Source organism: Pinus tabuliformis, chromosome Q, assembly GCF_031772625.1.
Source record: "Pinus tabuliformis cultivar Carrire ecotype Pingquan chromosome Q, CPIR1, whole genome shotgun sequence".
Classification (NCBI taxonomy): domain Eukaryota; kingdom Viridiplantae; phylum Streptophyta; class Pinopsida; order Pinales; family Pinaceae; genus Pinus; species Pinus tabuliformis.
This window is the reverse complement of record NC_142296.1, coordinates 1,256,656,042-1,256,668,967: the sequence shown is the minus strand read 5'-3', so window position 1 is coordinate 1,256,668,967 and position 12,926 is coordinate 1,256,656,042. Positions and strand designations below refer to the sequence as shown.

The 12,926-nt window shown below is 40.1% G+C and overlaps 1 protein-coding gene across 2 annotated transcripts in view; it reads left to right on the top strand.

The window, feature by feature from the left end:
• The first annotated feature begins 367 nt into the window (after nucleotides 1–367).
• The window catches only part of LOC149224367 (uncharacterized), a 59,222-nt gene continuing 46,663 nt past the window's right edge, over nucleotides 368–12,926 (top strand). The window contains exon 1 of one of the 2 annotated variants that reach the window (XR_016249510.1): nucleotides 368–897. Coding sequence is in view for 1 of the 2 variants with exons in the window: in XM_089386103.1 (XP_089242229.1) it covers nucleotides 523–897 (375 nt within the window). In the remaining variant the exon portion in view is untranslated. The remainder of the gene's footprint in view (nucleotides 898–12,926) is intronic. The other variant, XM_089386103.1, reaches the window with a different exon arrangement.

Below are 12,926 nucleotides of genomic sequence, written 5' to 3'. Positions count from 1 at the left end.
CCTTAATGGATAATCAAACTCATTTCCATTGATAGTGAAACTCAATTTCCCTAGCCACAAAGATCCTAACCATTCTTATTTTCAACCAAAATTATAATATTAAATTTAAAAAAATATAATTATGCCTCACGTATTTACTACATCCATCATTGCAAGTTGTAGCCTCTAACTTCGAAGTGATCCCTTTAATAAATATCACATTATATTAGTTTGGAAAATCTCATAATTCATTGATGCATGACCCGCTAACTATTCCATTCTTTCCCTCCAAAGAATAGTAGAACACTCATGGTGCAGAATTGTTCATGGAATTTTGAGATGGAGAGATTCGGTGTTAATAATCAGTATCCGTACGTGAAAATTTGTAAAACAAGCGTGGAGGACTTTACCGTGTCCATTTATGAGCCACAGTCTCTCGTGATAAGTTTTGCGGAAGGGGAGCTGCCAAAATTCTCGAACGGTTTATATGTCAAGCCGGCAGGCGATGAAATTCAAGCCGGGGAAGCCACAAAAAATTGAGAAATGGCCCATTTCCGGGCTCTAACATTCTGCTCGCCCATATCCACTTCAATTGGAATCACCAGACATTACTTTCCCAAGCCAATTACGAGAACAGTAACTAACAAATTCAACAAAAGCAAACACGCAGTCTGGAAACATGGCCTTGGGCTGAAATTCGAAAGCAAACACACAGCCTGGAAACATGGCTTTGAACTGCAATTCGATGCGCGGTCGGAACCCACAAACACACTCAACTGCATATGCAAAGCGCAAATAGATTCCGGAGAAGCAGAACTTTCAGAGGCGGAGTTAAGAAACCAGAAGGTGTTGCAGGTAGCCTTGTGGGTCATGGAAGGTGTTTACATATGTTGGCTGTTTCTTCTGCCTTATGCTCCGGTACATTCAGTCTATTCTCTTCCTCCAGTTCAATCCGTTTATTAATTAGTTGTAAATTCAAGTGCTTTTTCTTGGTTTGATTTTGGGTCATGGGCTTTTGGATGTTTTCAGAGCATGTAATTGAACTTGTGGGTATATAAAGAGAGTGAGGTATCTGACGATGAGATGTAGGGATAAACTCTTGTTTGTTTTTGGTCTCAGACAGCGGAATTTGGGTTGGAGAGTCTCTGAAACAGGAAAGCAGCACCGAGTTACATATTCTTATGTAGATAATGTGTTTTAATGTTTCATGTCATGCGTTCGTGATTTATGGTCAATGTTAATCGATGATAGGCGGTAAGAAGAGCTATGGAAGTTGAAATGCTAGTAATCCCTTGCTATCTGTAAAAGAGAACTGGGATTGTGTGAGAGTTCACACCCTTATCTAGCGTGGGTAAATTTATCCCTGAATTCTCTGTCTCCTTGTCTTGAAGATTGCCCTATTCGGTCTTCCTCATTGGATGATTGTGCTGAAGTTCTCATTGACAGAGACGCTTTCCTTGCCAACATACATTAAAAAGAAGGATTAAATTTATTTCTCCGAACAAATTAGGTCCAGGACAAATCCACACTTGGCAATAAGGTTAAACAAACGAGAACAAATCCACAGTTGGCAATAAGGTGAAACAAAATATATCATAATAATACCGTCTTGCATAATTGACTTGCCAGTTCTTTTGCGAAGCAAAATACTCGACTTGTCAATCTCCTATGGAAGGTATGGAATTTTGATTACTCTGCAGTCCATCAGTGGCATCCTTCTGTGTCTTTAATGCGCAAAAGCTCGGTTGCAACTATGTTTTACCCCATGATGGAAACACTCATTTTAGGTAAATTGCTATTGTAGCCAATGATGTGATAAGAAACTGCAAAGCAGAATGTTAATTGTCACTGGAATATGCCACAGTAAAAGTAATCTGCATTAATAATAGCCTTCTTAAACTGATAAATCGATCATAAACTGTTTGGATTAGCCCCCTTTTCGTTAAATACGTGCTCAAACAGAATGAAGTGCCTGGATATGTTGATCTGTCAATCCAGGGCCCCCTTTATCTTTCTCCAGTGAGCAAACTTCACATGATACTAGTGGAAGATGCTGTTTCCCTTCTGGTTTGCAGTGTGTAACTGTGCAAAATGCTCAATTTGGATTTTTGGAATAATTAGAATTTAGAGGCATTGGTTTGGAAGACAAGGAATGGTAAACATGATGATTAGCAAGGATCCTGGAAACAGTTGTTAACTTCCTCGCTGGATAAGTGCTGGCTCTACTAGTTACTGGTCATGTTTTCCACTTTATTTGATACTCTGTCCCACATGTCCTTGAGAGAACATATAGCCATATGGAATCATCAAGTACTAGTCTGTTCCATCCTCCGGGAAGGGTGCAACCAATCAGTAATAGTGGCTGAGCCAATAAGGTAAATTTTTGTTTTATGATCACTGATTCTAGCACTTGAAGCGGAGCAGAAAGTCTCTAAATGGTTAATTGTGCCAGTGATAAAAGATCGAGTTAGCATTGGAGAAAGTATCGAATCATTCTCAAAATCAGCATTGTACATTTCTTGCCCCCTGAAAGAGAGATTCCCTTGATCTACCTTGAATTCTTGCAACCTGTACTAAATAGCCTACTTCTTCTACTGTAATAGCATATAAGAGAGGGGCTAGTGGACAGTCTTGTCTCATAGGACACATTGAAAACAATAAGATGGGTTAGATGTCAATTAACCCTGACATTAATTGGGGCTCTGGAAAATAAAACATTCACCATTGAGCTACGAACTTTGGACCAAATCCAAGCCACGTTATCGTGTCTATGACACAGTCCTACACTTTTTTGTCGCGGATCTTGTTAAAGTCATGTTTAAATGACAAGGCTTTCTAAGGAGTCTCCTTTGTCTACTCAATTGCCTCCTAGGATGACAAACTGATCTATTCAATGCATACAACCCAGACAACCGCATGTTCATTTCTTCTGGGTAAAATTTTAGCAAGAATCTATATGCTACTTTAAGTAGAGTGGTTGATCTTCAACCACTTACTGAGTTTTTGTTAGAGGCTTTAGGAATTAAGTTGAAAATACCAACATTGGTATGTTCTCCAAGATATCTTGACTAATGGGCTTCCTCAGCTATCCTAAAAGGTCCTCCGGTATGATGTCCTACTCTGTTTTATAGAACTCAATAAAAGTTTATCTACCCTTGGAGACTTGTCATGTTTCTTGGCCCAAATTGTAGCTATAATCTCCTCAATTAAAATAGTAGAATCTATGGACTTGACCTCTCAATAGGAGAGTTTGGGGAGAACAATTACTCTGCATTTATCTTTGGCTGGAACATGCTCTTCTAAGATCAAACGGGAAAGAAATATGTTCTTAAAATGGTCCTACAAGGCATCCTTTATCTTCTCCAAGTCCTCGGTTATCCTGTGATCTTTGGGATGTAGAAAGGAAATTCCTTTGGGGAGTGTTCAAAGAAGAAGATCTTGAATGGTTTGTCACTTTTTAACTCAATCAAACCTTGCCCTTAACTTTACACCTCTAGATTTAAACTTCTCCATTTTCTGAAGATTATGTTCAAAGTTAGCCATTTCTTCATTAACACTATCCAAGTCAACTATCCTCCCTTCTAGTAGACGATTGAGATCAAAGATATATGCCTTTGTTTCTTCTTTGTTTGGCTATTTGTTCCACTACCGTAGCTAAGTTATGCATCTAACCTGTTCGTCTCGGACAGACCCTAATCCATTTGTCTCTGTTTTTGGGTCATCCCGTCTGTTACACAACTATCTTCAATAGGCAAGCTTCACAATAAGAGAATTTGAAGATGCCTCTGTTTTTCATGAAAGCCCTAGATGAGTTATCGAATTTACAATTATGGGCATATTCTCATATTCAGTGGCCCTGTGAGCCTATGTTGACCCCATTTTCTGTGTCTAGGAATTGCCTTTCTCATTGCAGATTGGCTACACAGGGGTCTCACCTGGCCTGTTTCTGAATCCGCTAGAAAATGGCTAACCTAGTTGAGACCCCCACCTTAAGCCAAGAGTCTGCCCCAGGTTTTGACGCCCTTTCTGCAGTATCATAGGTTAACAAAGTGGATAATAGAACTACAATGGGTTAGAGCTGAATTGCTCCATGTTGTACATAAATAACACAGATTATAGAGACAGACTAACCACATATTTGAACTATGCAAATACCTGTGCATAATTTGAAGAGTTCATAACTTGAGAAGAACTACTCAAGACTTGAGTAGAAGCACTCTAATATGGAACAAAAGTGCCTGGAACTTGAATACAAATCCTCAGTGTGTGAATAGCTCCCCTCGCTCTCCCGAGAAACTCAATGGCTGTTGATTGAGACTACAGACCTTAAAAGTAGATATGCTGCAATTCTTAACCAACATGAAGACCTTCAACAAGAAACAATAATACATCAACAATCCATGCGAAGACAGATTGAGAAACAAAATTCTTGGTTTAGGTGGTTAAGGGAAAGAAAGCACCATTGAATATGGAGATTTCAGTGCAGGCAAAGTTCAAAGAAGAAAGGCTCAGGTGTTGTAAGGAACTCAACATCAGAGTCGATGTGTCTTCCCCTCTTCTTCTGACCACATATAGATGGACCATTCTTTCATCCATGAAACCTGAGTTCAACCACATCAACCTTGAAGAGCTTGGATGACAACAGTGTAACACACCCTCCCACCCGCTTAAATTTTTCTCGGGCTGTAGGGAGAGGTTTATGTTAAAACTAACCCAATCTCCAAGGTACGCTATGAAGATGGGGTGACAAATCCTTTTTATCCCGACTTCCTTGAAATGTAAAACCAACACTACCATCGCGTTTGGCCCGTTGAGAGCTTTCCGGTGATATAATTTTTATCTCAATTCGACTCCTAGATTGAGAGTTATTCTCATTAGAAGGTTTATTCATTAACTCCCTGCCACATCAATGTATACAATCATGTGGCGCTACCTAGTGGCATGTGTGGCTCTGCCACGTCAACTATGAACTAATGTGGCCCTTGTTGAAAATTGTAACTAGGTTCGGTCTTCATTATGATGTAGTTATGATATTGTATATTCTTTATAAAGAAAGAAAAATGAAAGAAAGAGAAATTATATTTTATTTTGGAGTATGGTTTTCCTACTCAAGTTTGAGGCAAAAGCACATTCTTCGTGCTTTTAGGTCTTTCTAGGATAAAGAATAATATTGGTCATGTGTCATAGTCCTATTTGGACTCATTGCAATGGAAGAAAATATTTATTTTATCATGTAAATGCCATGGGTAAGCCCAAGACCAAGTTGGTCGTGTTACCACTCAAACTAGCAGGGGTCCTAAAGGGGCAGGACAAGGGCAACAATAGAGACTTAGCCCACTGTCACCTCAGCTAAGGCTCTCTACTCTTTACGGACTTTCACCGATGGGAGGAGACCCGGTATGATGAATCACTTACAAGGAATATATCAATACAACGCATAAGAAGTGATTCCAATCACCATTTCCAAGGTGAAACTCAAAATTAGGGCTTGCTTGCTTTGTAAGCAACGTGTAGGGTTTTCTAGGAAACATTGATGAGGATATGAGGGTTAGGTTTAGGGAGTATGTCATGCAATGGAGCTTCCTATTCCTCAAAATCCTTATGGAACTTGGATTCCTAAGTGATCCATGAAAAGTTAGCTTTGATAGGAAACGAGACAACACAGGACCAAATGGGCCCCAGGTTAGGTTAAGGGGGGAGGGTTTAACAACCAATGATGAGCTTGACCTTATTAGGGAAGGGAAGGGGATCAAAGAAGTTTTTTTCAATGAAAGGTGGCACAATAATCCCTATGAGGTAACTAGCTTAAGGAAAACCAAGGGCAAGAATTGGTCTTTGAGCTAGGACTTGCGATATCTCAAGATCCCACTATTGGAATCTAATGAAATTTGGAGGGCTTCTTGAGGATGCACCAACGCAATTGTGGACCAAAAATCGAAGTATTTGGATGGCTAGATTGTGAGATATTAGATGCCCTAGGTGACTTATGGGGCTAGAAGTTAGAACTAGAAAGAAGAGGGGAAGGTGAAGAAAAATAAGGTTTAGGGTGATCACCTATGGTAGACTAGTGCCTCATGCTTTGGGGAGATTGGAGTCAAGAATGATTATGAATTCGGATTTGATTTTTGTGGTCAAGGAGGCCTTAAAGGTAGCTTCACTTAGCACTAGGGCAAAGGAGAGCAACTTCAAAGACTTTATACTACTTTTTGAAAAATAGATGGCTTATCAAGATAAATGTCAACAATGAAATATCCCTAGGAACATTCACTCATCATACATTGCCCATACATGAACCATCACTATCTTGAAACAAGATTTCCACAACTTTGCCATTATAGATGCAACAAATTAGCCCTAGAATAGCGAAATCCCAACAACAATGTATGTGACAAAAATAGAGCAAAGAATAGCAATAAAATTGCACTTACATGTATTAGAGTATATCCAACCATAAAAATTTTGCCAAACAAGAAGCTCCAAGACAAGAGAAAATGATCCAAACATCAAAATTCATTCCATGCTCCAAAATTTCATCCACCAAGAAGGGGAACCATTCGGGTTACCAATTCTAACAAACATTTTAGGGATTGGGGAACTCCTTCACAAGTCTTCTTCCATAAACCTAACCCTCAAATCCTCTCTTCCTTTCCCTATAATACATAGTACCTTGCTTAGAAAGAAAGCAAGCTCCATCCTTCAAACTCTTTTGGGAAAGGGTTTGTTTGAGTCACTCATGTCCATTAACTTATCCTTCATTGGTGACTCCATACATACCGGGTCTCCTCCCATCGGTGAAAGTCTGTAAATAGAAGGGAGGCTTAGCTGTGTTGACAGTGGGCTAAGTCTCCATTTGTTGCCCTTGGCCTAACATTTTCCCTTTAAGGATACCTCTTAGGTCCCCTACTAGTTTGAGTGGTAACAATAGGCATGGACGGATTCATTGACCTTATGCATGGCCTCATTCAAGAAACCCATTGTGGGCTTCTCTCCTTCAACCAAATGAAAAACCTTTACCAAAGGTTCACTAATGGCATGTGCCTTGTCCACTCCTGCCCAAGAATTAGCTTGGTCTGACATTAGCCTAGATATGGTCTACCCCTCTAGTTTAGCACTAAATGAAAGTCATGCTACTCATTTGAAAGGAACATTCTTGTCACTTTCCACATATATGATTGTAGTACACAACAACTCTCCGTTGTTTGTGAATTGTCTTGTCAAGCTAAGCATAGATGCATAATTATGTATAAAGTTTGTGATTCTGCTAGCTGATTCAAGGATAACCTTGTTATTTCCCATATCCTCTAAAATAAAACCAATGCAATGGGAAACACAAGGAGTCCAAAACAAAGTTGGATACCTCAACATAATAAACCTACCAACAACCACATAGTGAAGAACATTATTTATTATTAATTGGGGAACATTTTTCAAACCGGTTAGTGTCAGTATCTGCATACTTCCATCAGGGATCAAATTTGCTCTTTGCATTTTCATTTTAGGGGTCCCATACTGAAATTTTTGCATCATTTCATTAGGTCATGTCAAAGTGATCCATTGATGGTTGTCTTCTCTTCAGAAAATGTAATTTCTCCCTCATAGAGTATACTTGCTGACCCTTCTTCAGGTTGTCTTCAGTTATGGTTTCATGGTCAATTTGCAATCATCTAAGTTGCAGGAAACGCAGGGTAGGAGGCCATTTCTGTACCGAAACAGAAACGAAACCCTGAAACGCGTGTGGTACGGCCGTGAAACACGTTTTTGGCTGTACTGGCACGTTTCTCGATGCAGAAACGTGGCCAGTACGGCCGGAAATGCGTTTCATGGCCGTACGACGCACGTTTCCACTTGTAACTTGTGTTTTATTTTATTTTATTTGTTTTCTAATTTATTATTAGGTTTTCCTAATGACTTCTGGTTGCTTCTAGATCCCTGTCTAAAGTTATAAAAGTGAACGTTTGCCCTAGAGTTGATATGCAGTTCATCAGGAAGTTTGAAGCATATGCAGTTCATGGTAATGTTAAATTCTTAAAGTAAAAGAATGAAAATGAAAAATAAAGGAGTTTACTTAAATTTTTAACATTACCATGAAATGACTCAGGATGTTTGAGAGTGGTTTTGCTCTCATTGGATTTCATATGGAGAAAGTAGAATTTTAGATCTCACTCAAAATCCAGCAGATTTATCTATTTTTCAGGATTTCAGGATTGGGGGGATTGCAATGTTTCCATTGGATTTTATCATGTACTAGGTTATGGAACTTGTATTTAATCAAGAGAACCAAGCCCTCTATGCAGGGGAGACTCCCAATAATCAAGAGCATGTACGGTACTAGGGTATGAAACTCGTATTTAATCAAGAGCACTAAGGTCGTTCGACTATGTAGGAGGAGACTCCCAATCAAGCACGAGACAAGAAATTAGAAATTTCTCGTGGCTGATTTTGGATATTTTTGTTTTCATTATGTGATCATTCATGAGTAAATGTGATGTAAATTTAGAGACTTATAGTTTATGCATTGACAATTGACAATTTTATCATAATGTAATAAATTAGAATGTATCATATATACTTTATGATTGCACATATTTCTTAAATGTCCTAATATATATATATATTTGCGTTTCCTCATTTCCAAAATTTGTGGAGGTCGTGTTTCGTATCGATTCCCGTTTCGGAAACTCGTACTCGTTTCCTTGTTTCGTGCAACCTTGGCAATCATGCTTTCATTAGGTCATAGGGCATGTTTCATTAGGTCTTAGGGTTTCATTTCGAAGGTCAAGAGCATGTTTTAGAAGTGTAAATAAAGGGCAGCAAGGGTATGAGGATGATAAATAAGTCAAGCATGATGGCTAGTAAGTCATAGTCACTATATAATTATCTTTCTAACTAATGTAATTTTCACCTCAAAAAACATGTTTTTGAGGTGAAAACAGAGTATTTTGAGTTAATTTGTATTTCTTATGTAATTTTAAGTCACTTTATGTAATAAATGATCCCGGTTGCACCAATGCATCTCTCCTTGCTACAAGACAAAGAAACACTGCAAAAATCAGTTCAAGTTGAGCATCATCCACCTGAAAAGAAACAAAGAAGGAAAGGCATTAAAAACAGAGATTTGAAAAAGGTCAAGAAACATTAGAAAGTGGGTTTTTCTAGTGAAAAATCAAAATCTACTCCTATATAAGGTGTCACATTTCATTTTCAAGTTCATCATTCTCATTTGGCAAATGAGTCAAAAAGTGAGGAAAAGAGGAGAGGTTGAGTGAGTTTTGGGCCAAGGAGAAGTGGTGCTGCGCTTCTGGAGGTTGGCGCTGCGCGTTTGGAGCAGTGGTGAAGTGTCGTTGCGCTTCTGCAGTTTGGCGCTGTGCGTTTCAGGCAGTGGAGGTGGTGCTACACGTTCAGGGGGTGGCGCTGCATGTTTGAGCTGGGCGCTGCGCTTAGGGAGGTTTTAGCAGCGCAACATTACATTTCGCTGCGCGTTGAGCAACAAAGACCAAAAAGCCTCCAAACTTCATAAAAACTTCCAAAGAACCCTCTCATCTCTCAAACAAGTAAGTGCACTCCCTCTACCTCATCATTGAAGTTGCAATTGAAGTGTTTGAAGGAATTTACCATGACAAATGTGAAACCCTAGTTTCTCCCTCAATGACATTCTAGAAACCCTAATCCCCTCTATTTTTCCCACCACCTATCACTAAAACCCTAAACCCCTTCCCTACATCACTCCATAACATTCTATACCCCCTCATCCTTCATCCCACAAGTTATATTTCAAAAAAGGGCCCAAACCCCTCTCCCTCACTTTCATAATTCATACCCTTCCCTTCATTTTCTAGCCTACCAAAATACCTCACAAGGTCATCTCCCATTCCCTCACTCCTAAATCACTCTTACTCATTCCCTTCATCCCTTTTCTTGGAGTGTACAACCTCAAACTTTGCAAACATGGATAGAGAAGACAGAGACTATGAGGAGGAGGAAAACACAGGCAGTGACAGTTCGACAGATAGACCTCGGCATCAGAGAAAACCACACAAGGGAGGCAGGATTATTAGGGAAGAGCCATTAAACCTCAGAGAATTGCAGGCCTCTCAGTTAGCTGTCACTTGTTTCAGACATCTAGGGTGCTATGAGTTCTATGAGCAAGTAGAGAGAGTTCAACACCATCCTAAGCTCACCAGGCTTTTTGTAGCCCATCTTTAGGACAACAAGGTGACTCTTGCTGGGGTGACATTTACAGTTTCACCTTCCATTATTGCGGATGCAACCAGGATTCCGAATGTAGGGGAGAAGTGGTACAAGGCACAGGACCTGGATGAACACTATTATGAGCCTTACATCAAACCCAGGTACAGAAATGAGGCGAAAAGGCTTTTTCCTTTCAGATTCCTTGAAGACAAGTATGCCCCCATGATGAAAATCATCATGAAATATTTCAGTTGTGAGGGCAGATTTTTCAGATTGTACACATATCACATCCGGCTTCTCATGCATTTTACCAGGGTGAGGATGTTAAACCTCCCTTATTTCTTGTTCAGGAATATTGAGAATATGACCCATTTTGTGCAGAGAAAGCCATACCCTCAGCAGATGAGCAATCTCTATCATTATTCCCTGATCAAGATGATTGTGCTTCATCATCTTAGCCTCCTCAACATCTCTTGGGAAACATTTATTGCTCATGACAACTTCAGGGGTCCTCAAATTCCTCCACCAATGTCCCAAGAATCAGGAGGACCTTCTAGCAGTGCTCAGGTGAAGACAGATGAGAAGGCCAAAGAAACTAGAGATGTGCCTGGGACTTACATGACATATCAGAGGGGCACAAGGAGATTGTTTGTAGCTGAAAGGCAAGTGTTTGCTCCATAGGATGTGGAAGGGACCTTGCCTTCTTCATCAACTCATAGGAAAATGCTAGCTCCACAGGATGTGGAAGGGGCTTTGCCTTCTTCATCAACACAACAGGTACGGGTGCAGCAGCTACACAAAGGGAAAGAAAAGATGCCGGAGGAAAGTTTTGATGATGAGGAGAAAGAGAGAGACTTTGATTTGACAGAGCATGATGAGCCGGAGCAGCATTATACTCATCATGGCATGGAAATAATTGACTTAGAGGCTCAGGATGAAGAAACAATAAAGGACATCATCATATAGGAAAAGGAGGCTCAAGTCCAAGCATTGATGGACAATTTGGAGAGAGCCAAGTATGTCATCACATATTTGGAACAAGAGAACAAGCAGTTGAGTGACAAGCAGGTCCTCATGGAGCTGGAACTTCTCAAGGTAAAACGACAAGGTAACAAGGAGGCACAGGTCACTTTGACTCCTATTGAGAAGGAAATTGAGGATGATAGAGAGACTTGGCTTGAGAGAGTCAATTTGCACCTAGAGAAGCTGTTGCAGAAGGCCAATAGGGACAACTAGATGATTAGGCACATGGCCTACCATTACAGGACCCGAAACAAAATTTGCAACATGAGGGTCAAAAAGATGAAAGCTAGGCTAAGGCGGGCTCTAAAGGGAAAAAAAGAGGAGGATAGGCTTAGGTTGCTTGCTGAAGCTTCCTTGGATCATCAAGATGCTTGATGATGGTGTTGCTCACCAATTTTGGTCTGGTTTGGAGAAGATTTTGATTTTAGCAAATTTTGGAAATTGCACACACAAAATCTGGCTCAACGCGCAGCACCACTGGCGCTGTGCTTTTCCTAGGGGCATCCAATGCACAAATGGCTTGCATTTTTGGATTCAGAGCGATGAGTACATGCACCCTATGGATTTGCTAAGTTTTTGGGGCAGAACTGGTCCACCAAAAAGTCAAAAAACACCCTAAAAATGACCTTTCTGCCACTTTTTGGACACACAGAAGCAGTCTTGGGAGAATCAACGTTTGAGGGATCAAATGAGCTTCAAATGAAGAAATTCTAGGTGTTTTGGAAAGTAGACTTGAAGACCTTTCCAATGAGTTATCATGAGCTCAATTTGGATGCCAAGTGTTAGGATTCCAAGAAATTCTCCTAGGTTGTAGCTCGGAGATGCCTGATAACATATAAATTCAACCATTGTTGCAGGTTTAATGGAAGGAATGATGATTTGGTTCAAGCCAGATAACCACTTCTATTCTGTTCACTCCAGACATGCATGAACACCCCCAGACTACAAGGCTTTATACCACCAATGCGCACGGTTTTAGATATTAGATGAATATGGAGAATACTAACCACACCAGCAGATGGTGAGCTCAAGTATTGCAGCAATAACGCTGTAACTCCTAGGGCTCCCTTCTTTACTTTTATCAACCCGGTAGTTCATAACAAACTTGGAAGCGACGGTGCTGTATGCACAAGTACTAGCTCTTACTGCGGTTGTCTCTTGATCAGCTGACACAAGTTCGCTAGGAGCTTAAGCCAACTTCTATGAGTTCTCAGAAGAAGCTTTTACTGTGATGGCAAAAGGCTAATTCTATGGGGGCTATTCTACTTGTAGAAAGAGAATGAAAACTGAAATGGAACTCAAACCCTAGCAAACCTTAATCGTGCAAGAAAAGAGATGGAAACTACTAGAATGGGTGCCATTGATTACTGAAAAGGTAAATTGCATTTATTCAAGCTACTTCTGAAGAGAAATGGAAAGAAATCATCTTTTTGCAATTTTGAGTATTTTTATGTGGATTTATTATGCTTGTGATTTGACTAATTGTGACTGTGCAGTGGTTTGGTGGCAAAGGAAAATGGAGTTGGCTTTTGCAGATGATGAGGAATTTGTGGAGGGGTCCTAAGAAGTCCCTAGTACCCTTTTGGAGATTTCCATTGTGATCAGACTTCGAAAATCGCTCGCATGAACTTCTACAGGAGGCTGCAGGGGATCTACAGGAAGTTCTACAGGAGGAGGCCGAAAGTGATTTTTGGAGGTTTGAAGGTGGAAAAATGGTGGGAAAAAGGAAATGAAGG